General features: G+C 43.0%; 1 protein-coding gene across 2 annotated transcripts in view; it reads left to right on the plus strand.

Moving 5' to 3' along the window:
* The window catches only part of LOC140737291 (LIM homeobox transcription factor 1-alpha-like), a 634,570-nt gene that overhangs the window by 587,255 nt on the left and 27,882 nt on the right, over window positions 1–19,433 (plus strand). For both annotated transcript variants that reach the window (XM_073063685.1, XM_073063686.1), the window contains exon 5: window positions 11,564–11,733. In XM_073063685.1, the coding sequence (XP_072919786.1) occupies window positions 11,564–11,733 (170 nt within the window). The remainder of the gene's footprint in view (window positions 1–11,563; window positions 11,734–19,433) is intronic.

Consider the following 19,433-nt stretch of genomic DNA (forward strand, 5'->3'; position numbering starts at 1 on the left):
TTTCAGAAGGCCTTTGACAAGGTGCAGCTCATGAGGCTGCTTAACAAGGTAAGAGCCCATAGTATTACAGGAAAGATACTAGCATGGATAGAAGATCGGCTGACTGGCAGGAGGAAAGGAAGCAGAATAAAAAGGGCCTATTCTGGTTGGCTGCCGGTAGCAAGTGGTGTTCCACAATGGTCAATATTGGGATTGCTTCTTTTCATGCTATATGTCAGTGATTTGGATGATGGGATTGATAGCTTTGTGGCCAAATTTGCAGATGATACAAACATAGGTGCAGAGGCAGGTAGTATTGTGGAAGCAGGTAGACTACAGAAGGACTTGGATAGATTGGAAGAATGGGCAAAGAAATGGTAGATGGTATATAACATAGGGAAGAGTATGTTCATGCACTAGATAGAAAGAATAAAGGCATGGACTACTTTCTAAACTGAGAGAAAATTCAAACATCGGACTTGGAAAGTCTGAAAGGCTGAGTAAAGTCCATCTCCCACCCCCCATCCTCAACACATTCTACAGAGGATGTATTGAGAGCATCCTGAGCAGCTGCATCACTGCCTGGTTCGGAAATTGCACCATCTCGGATCGCAAGACCCTGCAGCGGATAGTGAGGTCAGCTGAGAAGATCATCGGGGTCTCTCTTCCCGCCATCCTGCCACATTTACACTACACGCTGCATCCACAAAGCAAACAGCATTATGAAGGACCCCATGCAACCCTCATGCAAACTTTTCTCCCTCCTGCCATCTGGGAAAAGGCACCGAAGTATTCGGGCTCTCACGACCAGACTATGTAACAGTTTCTTCCCCCAAGCTATCAGAGTCCTCAATACCCAGAGCCTGGACTGACACCTTACTGCCCTATTGTCTTGTTTATTATTTATTGTAATGCCTGCACTGTTTTATGTACTTTATGCAGTCTAGAGTAGTCTTTTTCTGTGTTGTTTTTATGTAGCTCAGTGTAATTTTTGTACTGTTTCATGTAGCACCATGGTCCTTAAAAATGTTGTCTCGTTTTACTGTGGACTGTACCAGCAGTTATGGTCGAAATAACAATAAAAAGTGACTTGACTTGACTTGAAAGGGACTTGTGAGTCCTTGTGCAGGGTTCCCTAAAGTTTAACTTGTAGGTTGAATCAGAGGTAAGGAAGGCAATTGCAATCTTAGCAATCTTAGCAACTCCCTCCAGTTCGCCTCCCAGCCCTGACTAGGAGTTGAGGACGCCATCGTCTACCTGCTGAACCGTGTCTACGCCCACCTGGACAAGCCAGCAAGCACTGTGAGGGTCATGTATTTTGACTTCTCTGGTGCGTTCAACACCATCCGCCCTGCTCTGCTGGGTGAGAAGCTGACAGTGATGCAGGTAGATGCTTCCCTGGTGTCATGGATTATTGATTACCTGACTGGCAGACCACAGTACGTGCGCTTGCAACACTGTGTGTCAGACAGAGTGGTCAGCAGCACTGGGGCTCCACAGAGGACTGTCCTGTCTCCCTTTCTCTTCACTATCTATATCTCGGACTTCAACTACTGCACAGAGTCTTGCCATCTTCAGAAGTTTTCTGATGACTCTGCAAGGGAGATGAGGTGGAGTACAGGGCTATGGTAGGAAACTTTATCACATGGTGTGAGCAGAATCATCTGCAGCTTAATGTGAAAAAGACTAAGGAGCGGGTGGTGGACCTGAGGTGGGCTGAGGCACCGGTGACCCCTGTTTCCATCCAAGGGTGGAGGATTACAAATACCTGGGGATACGAATTGACAATAAACTGGACTGATCAAAGAACACTGAGGCTGTCTACAAGAAGGGTCAGAGCCGTCTCTATTTCCTGAGGAGACTGAGGTCCTTTAATATCTGCCGGACGATGCTGAGGATGCTCTACGAGGCTGTGGTGGCCAGTGCTATCCTGTTTGCTGTTGTGTGCTGGGGCAGCAGGCTGAGGGCAGCAGACACCAACAGAATCAACAAACTCATTCGTAAGGCCAGTGATGTTGTGGGGGTGGAACTGGACTCTCTGATGGTGGTGTCTGAAAAGAGGATGCTGTCCAAGTTGCATGCCATCTTGGACAATGTCTCCTATCCACTCCATAATGTACTGGTTAAGCACAGGAGTACATTCAACCAGAGACTCATTCCACCGAGATGCAATACTGTGCATCATAGGAAGTAATTCCTGCCTGTGGCCATCAAACTTTACAACTCCTCTCTCGGATGGTCAGACACCCTGAGCCAATAGGCTGGTCCTGAACTTATTTCCACTTGGCATAATTTTCTTATTATTTAGTTATTTATGGTTTTATATTCCTATATTTCTACACTATTCTTGGTTGGTGCGACTGTAACGAAACCCAATTTCCCTCAGGATCAATCAAGTATGTCTGTCTGTCTGACTGAAAGGACCGGAACATAAGAACAAGGATGTGATGCTGAGGCTTTACTAGGATCCATATTTGGGTCCACCATCTCCTATATCATGTAGCTACAACACATCACCTGATCCTGTATACGTACTTTGTTTCATTAGTTGTGATTTGATGTATTTTTATTTAACTACTATAAATTCAACCTTACCTGTTACTCACCAGTGCCTCTGCATTGAAGTCTTGTGAGCCAAAACCCTCTGATTCCCACTCCTGCACTGGCCCGCTTACGCAATGGCAACTGGAAAATGGACACTCCACTTTTACCCTCCCTCCCCCCACCCTCTCTGTTGTGAGGTGTGGTAGATGGGCATTTGCTTCAGTGAGAGGGAAATGCTTGATTAATCTGAGATGAAAGCTGGCCTGTGCTTGCCCAGGGAGGGACTAGAGTTTGTGAAGCACAGAAACGTGAGATTTCTTTCCAAACATGGCGTGCCAGCACACCTCCCTAGTCCTGCGATCTGCTACAAACTTACTGAAGGAAAATCATTCTTGGCAAATGCACCGAGCTACTTTCAGGATATACCAGGAGAATAAATGCAAAAGGATCAGTGGATGTGCTGCATTTGGACTTCCAGGAAAATTTTGATGAGATTCCATAGTAGGGCGCAAGATTAAAATAGGTGGGACAGGGGCATGGTGCAGACATGGACAGAGAGCTGGCTGGGTGACAAGAAACAAAGACCTCCAGGCCATGGTAGATTTTATTTTTGAGGAGGAGGGATGATGGGGAGGTGTGTAAATAAAATGTGTGAGCAGGAAAAATGCAGCGAGACTAGGAACCCATGGTGAGCCAGTTAGTGTAATGTAATTGGCATCCCGCCCAGTAACATTGTTGAGAATATGAGACATTGAGGGTTTTATTTTCTCAGCCCTGTTTTGATTTCAGTCTGTTTTTCAGTCGCTTCCTTTTATCTAAGGATCGGGCTGTCAGAATAGGAGGTGATTAATAACAGGGCGGGAGCTGATCGTCTACACTCTAAGCTTGCTGAGAAGAATCAGACCATTCCACATCGTATTCCGGAGTTATTCACCCTTCACCCAAGCTCCTGACTGCACAATTTGCAGAAAGTGCTGCACAAATTAAATAGTTATCCATTGTTTTCAAAACAGCCATTGAAATGCAACCATGCACTCTTCCAAGAATTTATGAACTTAAAAACCCTTGAGCTCCAGTGGCAGGCCAGTTCTTTCTTTGATTTATGACTTACCACAACTTCTCCTCCTTCCTCTCCTTAAGGCATAGATTCTCTCTGGGAGATAGTTTCACGGGCTTCCAATCTGACAATCAAAGCAATGGTGCATCTTGTACAGCACTTTTAATGTAGAACAACAGCCCAAGGCACTTTGCAGATGGAGAAACCAGAAAGAAATTGGACACTGTGCCAAAGTGGAAGATATGAGAGAGCAAGAGGCACTGGGAAGCCTCTCCCACAGAGATGGAATTGCTGTGTGAATCTGACTAAAGTTTAAAAAAAAATGTGAAGTGTATTTAGTGTTCTTTACATCCTCAGGATATTTCAGCTTTTGAAGACGAGTCACTGTCATTACACAGGAAAGGCCCCTGCTGATCTGTGCAGAGCAAGTTACCATAAACACCAAGGAAAAAATAGACAATCTACAGGAAATGCAGGTCAAGGAGTATTTGTGGAGAGAGAAACCTAATTAACCTCAAGATTCCTCATTCCTCCACAGAGCAGGATCTTCACCCTCATATGTTAGCTCTATTTATCTTTCTACAAACCCTGCCTGACTTGCTGAGTATTTCCCATTGGCAGGTGTTGACATTCACTCATTTGATTCATTTGAATGATGTCTGTTGAAGAACAGTAAGCTAAGAACAACCTTCCTAATCTATTTAAAGTATCGTTTAAAGGGGGGTAAGATTATAAATGGATCAGTTTTTTTTCAGAATACTACATAAATCTTGGGCAAAGTAATGGAATAGTTTGGGACATTTTAAGCTTCCTGTAGAATGGGCTGATTAAACTGGCAAAAGTAGTTTGGAGGATGAATTCCATGGAATGCATTCAATAAAATTTTCTGGAAGAATACTTCTTGAAACCAATAGGAAAACTTCTTATTTAGCTTGTGTATATAATTAGTAATCCAACGGTAAGGGATTATTGTGTTTGAATTCTACTCAGTTTGAGAGGGACACAATTCAGCCTGCAATTAGATTAGTTTATTGTCAGACTGTGGTGCAAGCTGAGGAGGAAGTACAGATGAAATGCTGAAGTGACAATAGCAGAATAACCAAGAGAGGTAGAATTAAAAGTACAGGAACATGTCCCACTGCCAGGAAGGGCATGAGTAAGAGATGGTTAGTTTTAGAGTCTGATAGCACTGGGGAAGAAGTTACTCATAAGTAACTCATAGGACCCTGGTTGGACCCCACTTGGAGTACTGGCTCAGTTTTGGTCGCCTCACTACAGGAAGGATGTGGAAGCCATAGAAAGGGTGCAGAGGAGATTTACAAGGATGTTGCTTAGATTGGGGAGCATGTCTTATGAGGATAGGTTGAGTGAACTCGGCCTTTTCTCCTTGGAGCGATGGAAGATGAGAAGATGAGACCTGATAGAGATGCATAAGATGATGAGAGACGTTGATCGTGTGGATAGTCAGAAGCTTTTTCCCAGGGCTGAAATGGTTGCCACAGGTTTAAGGTGCTTGGAAGTAGGTACAGAGGAGATGTCAGGGGTAAGTTCTTTACTCAGAGAGTGGTGAGTGCATGGAATGGGCTGCCGACAAAGGTGGTGGAGGCGGATACAATAGGGTCTTTTAAGAGTCTTTTGGATAGGTACATGGAGCTTAGAAAAATAGAGGGCTATAGGTAAGCCTAGTATTTTCTATGGTAAGGATATGTTTGGCACAACCCTGTGGGCCGAAGAGCCTGTACTGTGCTGTAGATTTTCGATGTTTCTATGTTTTAAGTCTGGACACCTGAGCTTCTAAGTTCCTACATCTTCTCCCAGAAGATAGAAGAGAGAGAAATGGGAATAGTCAGAAATGGCTAGCCATCTTTGATGATATTGTTAACCTTCCTGAAGCAAAGCACAGTGAAGGTAGGCTGGGAGAAAAGAAGTGCTGAGGCTATAATTGACTGGGTTGTCAATTTACCACTTTCTGCAGGCTTCGTCCGTCCAGACCAGAGCAGTTGCCATGAAGGCTGAGGTGCAACCTGTCAGATTAGTTTCTATGGATCATCTCAGAAGTTCAAGAGAATCCTTGTGGACTTGAAAGCCCTAGTGACTTAAAAATTAATGCTAGATATCTGAAACAGATTGGAAAATTTGATTACAAACAAGAGAAAACCTGCAGATGCTGGAAATCCAAGCAACACACACAAAATGCTGGAGGAACTCAGCAGGCCAGGCAGCATCAATGGAAAAGAGAAAACAGCCAATGTTTTGGGCCGAGACCCTTAAGCAGAAAACTTGATTAAGAGGGTTTGCCATTGATAAGCAATATAAGGAAATGCCAAATAAAATTCCAAGTGAAAAGTGATTCATCCGTTAATGCTGCAATGACTGTGGTCAACCTGAAGACTAGAAGAAAGTTAGGGTACAGTGCTGGATAGCTGGAACATTGACGGAAAGGGGAAAGGTAGAATGTGAGTAGATGAGCCAAAAATACAAAAGATTGGTCAGATGAGGGTCACCAACCCTATATGTTCCCATTTCCATCTCCCCTTCACGTGCAAGAGTTCTAAGCTAAATTTCATGTTTACCTCCCCTCTGCTGCCTCCCAGCTGTTGAACAGGATCCAGAGAAGCCCTCCGTGGTGCTAAATGAATATGGCATTTTGCACAATGTGGGGTGTGCGAAAGGTTTGCACTTAGGTAGCGCCATTTCTCTTTGTTATATTCTGTTGTCATGGAACAACTCTGATGGAAAAATTATATAATTATAGACAAGACTGGCATTTCACTTTTAACAAGACCAGGAACTTTATCTTGTTATTGCAGTTAATAAGAAAAGTGAAGAATTTCTGACTGTAGATTCTTGGAGTACTTGGTTGACTTCAAGGTCTTAGAAACATAGAAACATAGAAAACAGGCACAATACAGGCCTTTCGGCCCACAAAGGTCTTCAAAAAATAAGACTCAGTGCCTCATTGAGGTGTTGCGTGCAAGGTCAGCATTGTGATCCCAGCTTAAGTTCACTATATCACTTATATATACAACTGGCTAGTTGGTTGTTCTGTCACAGTATTGCTGAGTTCTTCCAGCAGATTATTTGTTCCTCCAGATTTCAGCAATTTCAGTCTTTGTGTCTCCACTGAAGCTAACTGATTTTGTTTGGAAGTTTGCCTGGGGGTTTCACTCCTAAAACAGATTGTCCTGCCCCATCACATACACACTTGTCACCCACATGTCCATTATTGTGAGGCCCCACCTTCGTCAGCCAATTGAAACAATAAACAACACACACAAAATGCTGGAGGAACTCAGCAGGTCAGGCAGCATCTATGGAAAAGAGTACACACTTGATGTTTCAGCTGCAACCCTTCATCAGGACTCATCAAGACTGTCCTGATGAAGGGTCTCAGCCCAAAACATCAACTGTTTACTCTTTTCCATAGATGTTGCCTGGCCTGCTGAGTTCCCCCAGGATGTTATGTGGTGGTTGGAGTTCCAGCATCTGCAGATTTTCTTGTGTTTGTGGAACAACAAACCAACCTGCTGGAGGATGTCAGGTTGACCATTGGTTGGGGGGAAGGAATTGTCAAAGTTTCAGGACTGATGTAGACATTTGAAATGTTGACAGTTCTTTCCCCTTGCCCAACAGATGCTGCTTGAGCTGTTGAATTCCTTCAGCAGATTTCTTGTTACTCCAAATTCCAGCATCTGTAGTTAGACCATAAGGTGTAGGAGTAGAAATAGGCCATTTGGCCCATTATCCATTTTGCTCCACCATTTCATCATGACAGATTCATTTCCTTCTATAAGACTACTTTTTTAAGTTAAAAGCCAATTGAATTATTCTTGAATGTTAGTCTAAAAAACCTTTTATCACATCTTCATTTTTAGAAGTAATAAGCTGCCTACGATAATAAAAGGGGAGATAAAGCAGTGCATTTAATGAATTTATGACTTTTCATTCCCTCCTGGTGGTTAATCTTCAACCTGTGGAATCCAGGCAACCTTGTTCACTTCCTGTTCCAAGCACTGCCCGTCTCTTCTGTTAGATATTAGGATGGAATAGATTAGAACTTTATTGTTATTGCTCAAGACAACAAGATTACTGTACTACTCCAGTCCATGCAAAACAGATATTTACAATGCATGCACCACACTTTAATTTTTAAAAATACCATATTTACATGCAACAAGTGACTTTGATAGTCCATAACACAAAGACCATTGGCAAGCTAGGGTGTAGCATTATTCAGTTGCACGAACCCTCAGGAAGAAGTAGATTGTCTCCAGGTCCGGTAGTTGAGTCCCAATGATGTGCTGAGCTGACCTACTCCAGCTGTCGTTGGAGTGCTTTGTGATCTGTCTTGCTGCAGCTAGAATACCGCACCATCATGCCATATGTCAGTATGCTCTCTATCCCACATTGATAAAAGTTAGCCAGCAATTTTGGGGACAGATTAGCTCTCCTTAAGCATCTTAGGTAGTACAGTCGCTGCTGTGTGTCTTCCGTACTATTGAGGTTGTGTCGATGGACCAAGAGAGTTTTTCAGTGATGTTCATCCCCAAACATTTGAAAGGTGGAGACCCTTTCCACTACTTCACCATTTATGCATAGTGAGCTTGTTCAGGACCTCTTGCTTTACTGAAATCAGTTATCATTTTTTTCATCTTCTTGATGCTGAGTCACCGTTTCACTCAGCCACTGAGTGGCTGTAGTTCCTGCGCCAATTGGACAATTTCAGCACCTCCTCTCTATATGCAGATTTGTTATTGTTTGTGATTAGGCAATCGATGTTGTGTCATCTGAAAATTTGATGATTGAGTTTGCAGCATAAGCAGGAGTGCAGTCATAAGTGAAGAGAGCAGAGAAGTGGGCTCAGCACACACTCCTGTGGGGCACCTGTGTTTGGGGTTAGGGGTGGGTCGATGTGCACTTGCCTAGTTTCACCATCTGCATATGATTAGTGAGGAATACCAAGATCCAATTACAGGTTTTATGTGTGGAGACCTGAATAGTGGAGCTCTCAGCTTGTTCAGTAGTATGCTGTTAAAGGCTGAGCTGTAATCAGAGAAAAGAATCCAAACATAAGTGTTTTTATGCTCCAGGTGATACAAGACAGTATGAAGGGTGATAGAAATAGCATTTTCAGTTGATCTATTCGACTTGTAGGCAAACTGGTGCTGGTCCTTGATGTTGGACATGACCAATATTTCCAAGCACTTGGCAACTATGAGAGTGAGAGCCATAGTCATTGCCATAGCCATAGCCATAGTCATAGTGAGAGCCATACGATCTGTAGTCATTAAGAAATGTTGGCGCTGACATCTTGGGGATTGGTATGATGGTTGCAATTACCCGTCAGAACTTCTTCCAGATGGTCAATGCATTCCCTGAGGACCCATCTAGGTACTCCATCTCATCTTGCTGCTCTGCATGTGTTGACATTACAGAGTACACACCTCACTTCATGTATGTTCAGTGTTGGTATAGTTCCTCTGTCCAGAGTAAGAGCCTCATCACTAGTTCTTTATTGTCCTTATCAAAGCGAGCAAAAATATTAATGATTGTATCCATGTAGATCTAATCAATAAGGTGGATTTTGTTTTTGGGATATGAATTGTGTAAACCACCTTTCTGTAAGGCAGTAGGTACCCACATTGGTCATGATTATTAAGCAATTTAGCACAGTTACAAGCCCTTTGGTGTAACCAGTCCATGCCAACCACAGTGACCTCCCCCCATCTAGTCCAACTTTCCTGCATTTGGCCCATATCCCTCCAAGATTGACTCCTCCATGTACATATCTAAGTGCTTTATTTATACTATTATATCTTCACTTCCTCTGGCAGTTCTCATAAACTCATCATCCTCTGTGTGAAAAGTTGACCCTATGGCCCCTTTTAAACCTTTTCCTTCTCACTCTAAACTAATGTTGTGTAGTTGCTCATTTCCCTGCCCTGAGACACCTTATGCATCCCTCTCTTAATTTTAAATTCTTCTATAAGGTTTCCCCTCATTCTCCTACAATCCAAGTAATAAAGTTGTAGCCTGGACAACCTCTCCCTGTAACTCAGGTCCTCTAGCCCTGGCAACATCCTTGTAAATCATCTCTGCGTTCTTTCCTGTTTAATAAATCTGATTGATACTTCAGCAACAGATGCTAAATTATTAACTACTATCAATCTAATGGTCTAGTACTGTAGTTAAGCAAAATACATTTTAATTTAGCTTAAAATAGTGCTACTTCTACCAGTATAGTATTGTTTTGATAATTCTGGTTACAATTCTGGTTTATATAGAATGGGAAGGGAATATGATGTTGGCTGGAGTTTCAAGAATGGCTGCATTAAATATATGAAGGATTCCCTGCCCGAAGGATTTCCATGACTCTTTCTGGAAATGAGAAATAGGGAGACATTAAACAGGTTTCAACTAACTACATGGTATTAAATTCCACCCTAGTATGGGACACATCTAGGTTGAGTTGAGTAAATTCTCCTGGATAACACTCACTCCTATAAATGAGTGACACAGTGGCACAGATATTAGAGCCATTCCCTTATAGCATTATAAGAGAAACGTTATCTTGGGCACGACACTGTCTGTAAGGAATTTGCAGGTACTCTTTGCTACTGCGTGGATTTCCCCCAGTTAATCCGTTTTTCTCCCACATCTCAATAAAGTGTGAATTGGTAGGTTGACTGGCTGCTGTAAATTACCTCTGGTGTGTTGTTGTGTGGTAGAATTTAGGAGGGGTTGATGGGAATGTGGGACAATATAATGAGATGGTTGATGTAGACTTTGTGTGTGTAAGTTTTGGTCTCATTGCTACTTAACTCAAAATCGGGGAACTGTCATTGTGCATGAGAAATAAGCATGGCATTTGTTCATACTCATTCAGTATTAGATATTTTCACATTATATGTCAATAATTTGGATAAAGGAATTGATGGCTTTGTAGCTAGGTATGAAGATAGGTGGAAGGACAGAGGACAGGTGGTAGAGGCAATAGTGGTAGAGGCAAATACATTAAAGGCTTTTAAGAGACATTTGGATAGGCACATAGATGTAAGGAAGATGAGGGATATGGACATGGCATAGGTGAGAGGGCTTACTGTTTGGGTGTTTTTGATTTGCTTTCTAGCCTGTTTGGCACAACATTGTGGGCTGAAGGCCTATTCTTGTGCTGTACTGTTCTATATTCATTTTGAAAGGACTAGAATATAAAAGCAAGGATATAATGTTGAGGCTTTATAAGGCAATGGCTAGACTGCATGGAGTATTATGAGCTGTTTTGGGCCCCTTATTTAAGAAAGGATGTGTTGGCATTGGAGAAGGTTTAGAGGACATTGACAAAGATAATCCCAGGAATGAAAGGGTTAATATATGAGGATTGTTCAATGACTCTGGGCCTATACTCACTGGAGTTTAGAAGAATAGGGGTGATCTCATTGAAACCTATCGAATATTGGAAGGCCTCAGAATAGAAGCACGTCCCTTTAGAATACAGATGAGGAGAAATTTTTTTAGCCAGAGGGGGGTGAATCTAATGGAATTCATTGCCACAGTTGGCTGTGGATTCCAAGTTATTTGGTATATTTAATGCAGAGGTTGATGGGTTCTTGATTATTAAGGGTGTCAAAGGTTACAGAGAGAAGGCGTGAGAATGGGGTTAAGAGGAGCAATAAATCAGCTAAGATGGAATTGCAGAGAAGACTTGATGGGCTGAATATCCCAATTATGCCCTAGTATCTTATGGATGTTATAGGTCTAATGATTGTTTCGGATTTCTACAGGTATAAAACTGGGATATCTCGTTGTGTCGCAGATTGAGATTGAATCTGTTTTGTGGGAGGGACTATGAGATTGAGTTTGTGCTGAGGAATGTGAGTGTTACTGTACAGTATATGTTATGAATTGCAGAAATAAATGAAGATAGCTATACCTACAGAGTGAACCCCTACTGACCTTTCATCTGCTGTCCTTCCTGTGATGTAGCTAAAAGTGATGATGAAGATTGCACCGACAAACTGGGGCAGCTACAGTGCAAAGGAGGTGAAGACTTCAAAGACCCCAAAAGACCCAAGCGGCCGCGGACTATTCTCACCACACAGCAAAGGCGTGCCTTCAAGGCCTCGTTTGAAGTGTCTTCCAAGCCCTGCAGGAAGGTAGGAGAAGCATGTGAAAGGTGGGAATCCCCTATCCCTTATGGTACACACCTCTGGAACCTGCTGATGAATTGCAGCAAGAAGCGTTAGTTACTCCTGAGACAGCCTGCTTAGTCACAGACAGAGGAAGAGGAGAAGGTGGTGGTGATAGGAATGGAAGGATGTGTCCTATCAATGGGTTGATGTTCCATGCTAGAAGTACTTATTGAACCACACTCCTCCTCAGTGTTAACGGTTGCACATGTAGTCTATGCAGCCTCCCAAACTCGGGGCTGTGAGAGGAAATGTTATGGCGGGGATGATGGTAGGGCTGGCATCATTTTGTAACCATGCTACCTTATGCAGTGGGTGGCATCAAACTGTCTGACATGTCTGGCAAAGGCTTCCCTGGACCAATTTTCATTGTGTACCCTAAGCTCGGCTCTACGGAGCATACCAGACCTGTTTGAATATTGATCTAAGAGCTCCCCCTGCACTGCCCTAATGTTGACATGGGAACACCCCTCAGTGTTGATCCAATATTGATCCGCATACAGTCTCAGCATTGTCCTGATGTTGACCTGTGTCTTCCCTCAGCACTGTCACGATAATGACCTAGAGACTCCTCAGCACTGTCCCTATCATGACCTAAGTCCTCCTTCAATACTGCCCTGATATTGACCAGAGTGTTCTCTCTGCATTGCCTCTATTCTGATCCTGAAGATCCCTCAGCACTCTCCTCACTAGCCAGGAGTTTCCTTGCTTTTGCCCCAATATCAGACTATGAGCTACTTTCTATGCTGGTGGATGCCAGGTAACACTGCCCAATAACAGGTATTTTCTCACAAGACAGCCTCTCCTCTTGGCTGAGGCTTTGGTTGACCTCTAGTGACCTCAATTTCCAAAAGAGCAGCCAGATTTGTTAGAATGAAAACTGGAGGGCTTATTCCTCATGGCGACCTGTTTGGATCTGGGCTGCAGTGGGATGGTGGGGTTGGGAGAGTGGTTGAAGTGTGGAGGGTGAGGGACAGTTGAGGCTGGAGAGTGCAAAAATATTGAATACATGGAGTTGTGTGCAATGTAAGGATGGCATCAGAGCACAAAGAAGGATTCTGGCAGGTAAGATCAAGGAAATTAATTTTATGAGTGGAAAAGAGAAAGTAAGTCAGAGTGAGATGTATTGGAGATTATTAAGGTAACTATGTGTGGAGCTGTAAATTAATGCTCTGCAGAAAGGGGAGAAAAACTGTTGCCAAATGAGCCAAGATGAGTCTTGAGAGGAAATATCTTGAGGTCTGGCCTCTTTAATAATGGATAGGTCACTCTAAATGTACATGTATATGTGGATTCTGATTCACCTGCACCCTGCTCCAGGAATATAATGGATGCCTGAGTTCACTCTCTTGCTCCTCTGAACATGTATACATTTACCATATATACATTACAGGACACTTATTTATACACACTACACTGCTTACACAGTTTTGAAAAAATAGTGACTCACTTCATTTATAGGTTTCATCTACAGACAGGTTATCCAAGTCTTTGATCTCAAAGGATATTGCATGGTTGGTTTTGTATTTACTTTTTTACCCTAAGGAAGGTGTCACCTTGCCTCAATTCAGTAGAATCATGTGTCAGTTCTTCTTGTTTCCACTGGATCATCACTTGGAATGCACGTATCTTTTCGTTAATTTCCACTCCATTTTTGTCGGAATTATGTGATTGTGTCACTTCTAATCCTAGCTCCTGTCTTCTTAAGATTTCCTCTTCAATTATCACTTCGACATCCCATTCTGAAATAACAAATTGTTTGAAGTAGTGTAATGCATGAACCCTATTAGAGTCACAGAGTCATAAAAAGGTACAGCAGAGAAACAGGCTCTTCAGCCCATCTGGTCTGTGCTGAACCATTTAAACTGCCAACCTACACTCAGACCATAGCCCTCCACACCCCTACCATAAATGTGCCTATCTAAACCTCTTAAATGTTGAAATTGAGCTTGCATGCATCACTTGCAATGGCAGTTCATTCACACTCTCTTGACCCTCTGAGTGAAGAAGTTTCCTATCATGTTCCCCTTAAAATTTTCACCTTACTCCCTTAACCCATGGCTTCTAGTGGTAGTCCCAAACAGCCTCAGTGGAAGAAGCTTGCTTGCATTTGCCCAATCTTTACCCCTCATAGTTTTGCATACCTCTGTCAAATCTCCCCTCATTCTCCTACATTCCAAGCAATACAGTCCTAACCTGTTCAATCGTTCCTTATAACTCAGGTCCTCCAGCCCTTGTAATTTTTTTCTTGTCTCTTTCAACCTTATTTACATCCTTCCTATAGGCGGGTGACCAAAACTGCAAACAATACTCCAATGAGGCCTCACCAATGTCTTATACAACTTCAACATAACACCCTATCTCCTGTAGTCAGTTCTTTGATTTATGAAAGCCAATGTGCCAAAAGCTTCCTTTACAACTTTATCTACAAACGTTTGTATGAATTATGTACCTGTATTTCCAATAACTTTCCCCCTACTAATGTCAGGCTCACTCACTTATAACCATATAACCATATAACAATTACAGCACGGAAACAGGCCATCTCGGCCCTTCTAGTCCGTGCCGAATGCTTACACTCACCTAGTCCCACCTACCTGCACTCAGCCCATAACCCTCCATTCCTTTCCTGTCCATATACCTATCCAATTCTTTTTTCAATGACAAAATTGAACCTGCCTCTGCCGCCACTTCTACCGGAAGCTCGTTCCACACAGCTACCACTCTCTGAGTAAAGAAGTTTCCCCTCCTGTTACTCCTAAACTTTTGCCCCTTAACCCTCAACTCATATCCTCTTGTTTGAATCTCCCCTACTCTCAATGGAAAAAGCCTATCCAGGTCAACGCTATCTATCCCCCTCATAATTTTAAATACCTCTATCAAGTCCCCACTCAACCTTCTATGCTCCAAAGAATAAAGACCTAACTTGTTCAACCTTTCTCTGTAACTTAGATGCTGAAACCCAGGTAGCATTCTAGTAAATCTCTTCTGTACTCTCGCTAATTTGTTGACATCTTTCCTATAATTCGGTGAACAGAATTGTACACAATACTAAAAATTTGGCCTCACCAATGCCTTGTATAATTTTAACATTACATCCCAACTCCTATACTCAAGCCTCTTACTATCTCTCCTTTTGGTTAGTCCTGACGAAGGTTCTCGGCCCGAAACGTCGACAGCGCTTCTCCCTATAGATGCTGCCTAGCCTGCTGTGTTCTACCAGCATTTTGTGTGTGTTGTTTGAACTTCCAGCATCTGCAGATTTCCTCGTGTTTGCTCCTATACTCAATGCTCTGATTTATAAAGGCCAGCATACCAAAAGTTTTCTTCACCACCCTATCCACATGAGATTCCACCATCAGGGAATTATCCACCATTATTCCTAGATCACTCTGTTCTACTGCATTCCTCAATGCCCTACCATTTACCATGTATGTCCTATTTTGATTAGTCCTACCAAAATGTAGCACCTCACACTTATCAGCATTAAACTCCATCTGCCATCTTTCAGCCCACTCTTCTAACTGGCCTAAATCTCTCTGCAAGCTTTGAAAACCTACTTCATTATCCACAATGCCACCTATCTTAGTATCATCTGAATACTTACTAATCCAATTTACCACCCCAACATCCAGATCATTGCTGTATATGACAAACAACATTGGACCCAGTACAGATCCCTGAGGCACACCACTAGTCACTGGCCTCCAACCTGACAAACAGTTATCCACCACTACTCTCTGGCATCTCCCATCCAGCCACTGTTGAATCCATTTTACTACTTCAATATTAATACCTAACGATTGAACCTTCCTATCTAACCTTCCATGTGGAACATTGTCAAAGGCCTTACTGAAGTCCATATAGACAATATCCACTGCTGTATCCTCGTCAACTTTCCTAGTAACCTCTTCAAAAAATTCAATAAGATTTGTCAAACATACCTTCCACACACAAATCTATGTTGACTGCTCCTAATCAGACCCTGTCTATCCAGATAATTATATATATCATCTCTAAGAATACTTTCCATTAGTTTACCCACCACTGACGTCAAACTTACAGGGTGATAATTGCTAGGTTTACTCTTAGAACCCTTTTTAAACAACAGAACCACATGAGCACCATCCCTGTTTCTAATGAAATTTGAAATATTTCTGTCAGAGCCCCTGCTATTTCTACACCAACTTCTCTCAAGGTCCTAGGGAATATCCTGTCAGGACCTGGAGATTTATCCACTTTTATATTCTTCAAAAGCGCCAATACTTCCTCCTCTTTAATCGTCATAGTTTCCATAACTACCCTACTTGTTTCCCTTACCTTACACAATTCAATATCCTTCTCCTTCGTGAATACCGATGAAAAGAAATTGTTCAAAATTTCCCCCATCTCTTTTGGCTCCACACATATCTGTCCACTGATTCTCTAAGGGACCAATTTTATCCCTCACTATCCTTTTGCTAATAATATAACTGTAGAAACCCTTTGGATTTATTTTCACCTTCTTGCCAAAGCAACCTCATATCTTCTTTAAGCTTTTCTAATTTCTTTCTTAAGATTCTTTTTACATTCTTTATATTCCTCGAGCACCTCATTTACTCCATGATGCCTATATTTATTGTAGATCTCTCTCTTTTCCAAACCAAGTTTCCAATAACCCTTGAAAACCATGGCTCTCTCAAACTTTTAACCTTTCCTTTCAACCTAACAGGATCATAAAGATTCTGTACCCTCAAAATTTCATCTTTAAATAACCTCCATTTCTCTATTACATCCTTCCCATAAAACAAATTGTCCCAATCCACTCCTTCTAAATCCTTTCACATCTCCTCAAAGTTAGCCATTCTCCAATCAAAAATCTCAACCCTGGGTCCAGTCCTATCCTTCTCCATAATTATATTGAAACTAACGTTATTGTGTTCACTGGACCTGAAGTGCTCCCCAACGCATACCTCTGTCACCTGACCTATCTCATTCCCTAACAGGAGATCCTACACTGCCCCTTCTCAAGTTGGTACCTCTATGTATTGCTGCAAAAAACTATCCTGCACACATTTTACAAACTCCAAACCATCCAGCCCTGTTACAGAATGGGCTTCCCAGTCTATGTGTGGAAAATTAAAATCTCCCGCAATCACGACCTTGTGCTTACTACAAATATCTGCTATCTCCTTACAAATTTGCTCCTCCAATTCTCGCTCCCCATTAGGTGGTCTATAGAACACCCCTATAAGTGTTACTACACCTTTCCCATTCCTCAATTCCACCCAAATAGTCTCCCTAGACGAGCCCTCTAATCTATCCTGCCAAAGCACCGCTGTAATATTTTCTCGGACAAGCAATGCAACACCTCCCCCTCTTGCCCTGGATTCTATCTGATTCTATCACACCTGAAGCAACGAAATCCAGGAATATTTAGTTGCCAATCACATCCCTCCCTGCAACCATGTTTCACTAATAGCTACAACATCATATTTCCAGGTATCAATCCATGCTCTAATACTCCTAGCTTTAAAATAGATGCATTTAAGAAACTCTCCACCTCTTACTCTCTGTTTATCCCTAACAGTGCAAACAACTTTATTATCTTTCTCTTCCTTCTTCCCTACATCTTCGGTCTGAGCGCTCTCCTTCTCTGTCACCTGCCTATCCTCCCTCACACACTGTCTACTAGCTTTCTGTATTTGTGAACTAACCTCCTCTCTCTTAGTCTCTTCAATTTGATTCCCACCCCCCAACCATTCTAGTTTAAAGTCTCCCCAGTAGTCTTTGCAAATCTCCTCGACAGGATATTGGTCCCCCTAGGATTCAAGTGCAACCTGTCCTTTTTGGACAGGTCACACCTGCCCCAAAATAGGTCCCAATGATCCAGAAACTTGAATCCCTGCCCCCTGCTCCAATCCCTCAGCCACGCCTTAATCCTCCACCTCATTCTATTCCTGCTCTCACTGTCACGTGGCACAGGTAGTAATCCAGAGATTACTACCTTTGCGGTCCTTCTTCTCAACTGCCTTCCTAACTCCCTATATTCTCCTTTCAGGACCTCTTCCCTGTTCCTACCTATGTCATTGGTACCTATATGTACCACGACCTCTGGGTCCTCACCCTCCCACTTCAGTATATGTTGGACGTGATCAGAAACATCTTGGACCCTGGCACCAGGGAGGCAAACTACCATCCGAGTCTGCTGATTGCATCCAAAGAATCACCTATCTGGCCCCCTAACTATCGAGTCTCCTATTACTACTGCCTTCCTCTTCCTTTCCCTACCCTTCTGAGCTACAGGGCCGGACTCTGTGCCGGAGGCATGGCCACTGTTGCTTCCCCCAGGTAGGCTGTCCCCCCCAACAGTACTCAAACAGGAGTACTTATTGTCAAGGGGTACAGCCACTGGGGTACTCTCTAGTACCTGACTCTTCCCCTTCTCCCTCCTTACCATGACCCACCTGTCTGCCTCCCGTGGCCCTGGTGTAACCATCTGCCTGTAACTCCTCTCTATCAACTCTTCACTCTACCTGACCAGATGAAGGTCACCAAGCTGCAGCTCCAGTTCCCTAACACAGTCCCTTAGAAGCTGCAGCTCGGCACACCTGGTGCAGATGTGGACGTCCGGGAGGCTAGGAGACTCCAGGACGTCCCACATCCGACACCGAGAACAACAAGCTGCCCTCACACTCATACTTTCCCCTTTCTTCAAAGAACAGTAAAAACTAAAACCTAAACCTACCCTGCCTCACCCGTTTCTGCCTAAGCCTGTTGAGCCAAAGCTCTTAAGCCCTCACTCTGCTCCCGGCTCACTCCACTGCCTGCAAACAACGCTGCCTGCTGTATAAGGCTGTGTCCTTTTTAATCTTCCCCGCTTCACTGCCCGACGTCACACGCCTGCGCAGTCCCGCCTCTCTTAACTCCGATGAGAAGAAGAAAAACTCAAAATGGCTCCCGCCACACTCCCGTTCTGATCCACCGACTTCCTTCTCCAAATATAATTTCCTGGTTTATTTTTAGAGCCTTTTATAAACAGTGGAACAACATTAGCTATCCTCCAATCCTTCATTACCTCAACTGTTGCTAAGGATGATTTAAGTATCTCTGCAAGGATCCTTGCGATTTCGGCACTTGCCTCCCACAGGATCCGAGGGAACACCTTGTCAGCTACTGGGGATTTATCCACCTTAATTTTTCTCAAGACAGTAAACACCTCCTCCTCTGTAATCTGTATAGATTCCATGACCTCGCTGCTGCTTTGCCTCATTCTATAGACTCTGTATCCATCTCCTGAGTAAATACAGAGGCAAAAAATCGAATTAATATCTCTCTCTTTGGGTCCACGCATAGATTAACATTCTGATCTAGCAGAGGACCAATTTTGTCCCTTGCAATTCTTTTGCTCTTAACATATCTGTAGAATCCCTTCTGATTCTCCTTCATACTATCTGCAAGGGCAACCTCACACCTTCTTTTAACTCTCTGGATTTTTTTTCTTGTGTTTTCTTGCACTTTTCATACTCCAGAAAGACTCAATTTGTTCTGACCTGCCTATACCTGCCATGCACCCCCATTTTTTCTTAACCAGGGCCTCAATATCTCTTGAAGACCAAGGTTTCCTACACCTGTTATCTTTACCTTTTATTCTGACAGGCACATACAAGCTTTGAATTCTGAAAACT

This window comes from Hemitrygon akajei, chromosome 12 (assembly GCF_048418815.1).
Source record: "Hemitrygon akajei chromosome 12, sHemAka1.3, whole genome shotgun sequence".
Taxonomy (NCBI): Eukaryota; Metazoa; Chordata; class Chondrichthyes; order Myliobatiformes; family Dasyatidae; genus Hemitrygon; species Hemitrygon akajei.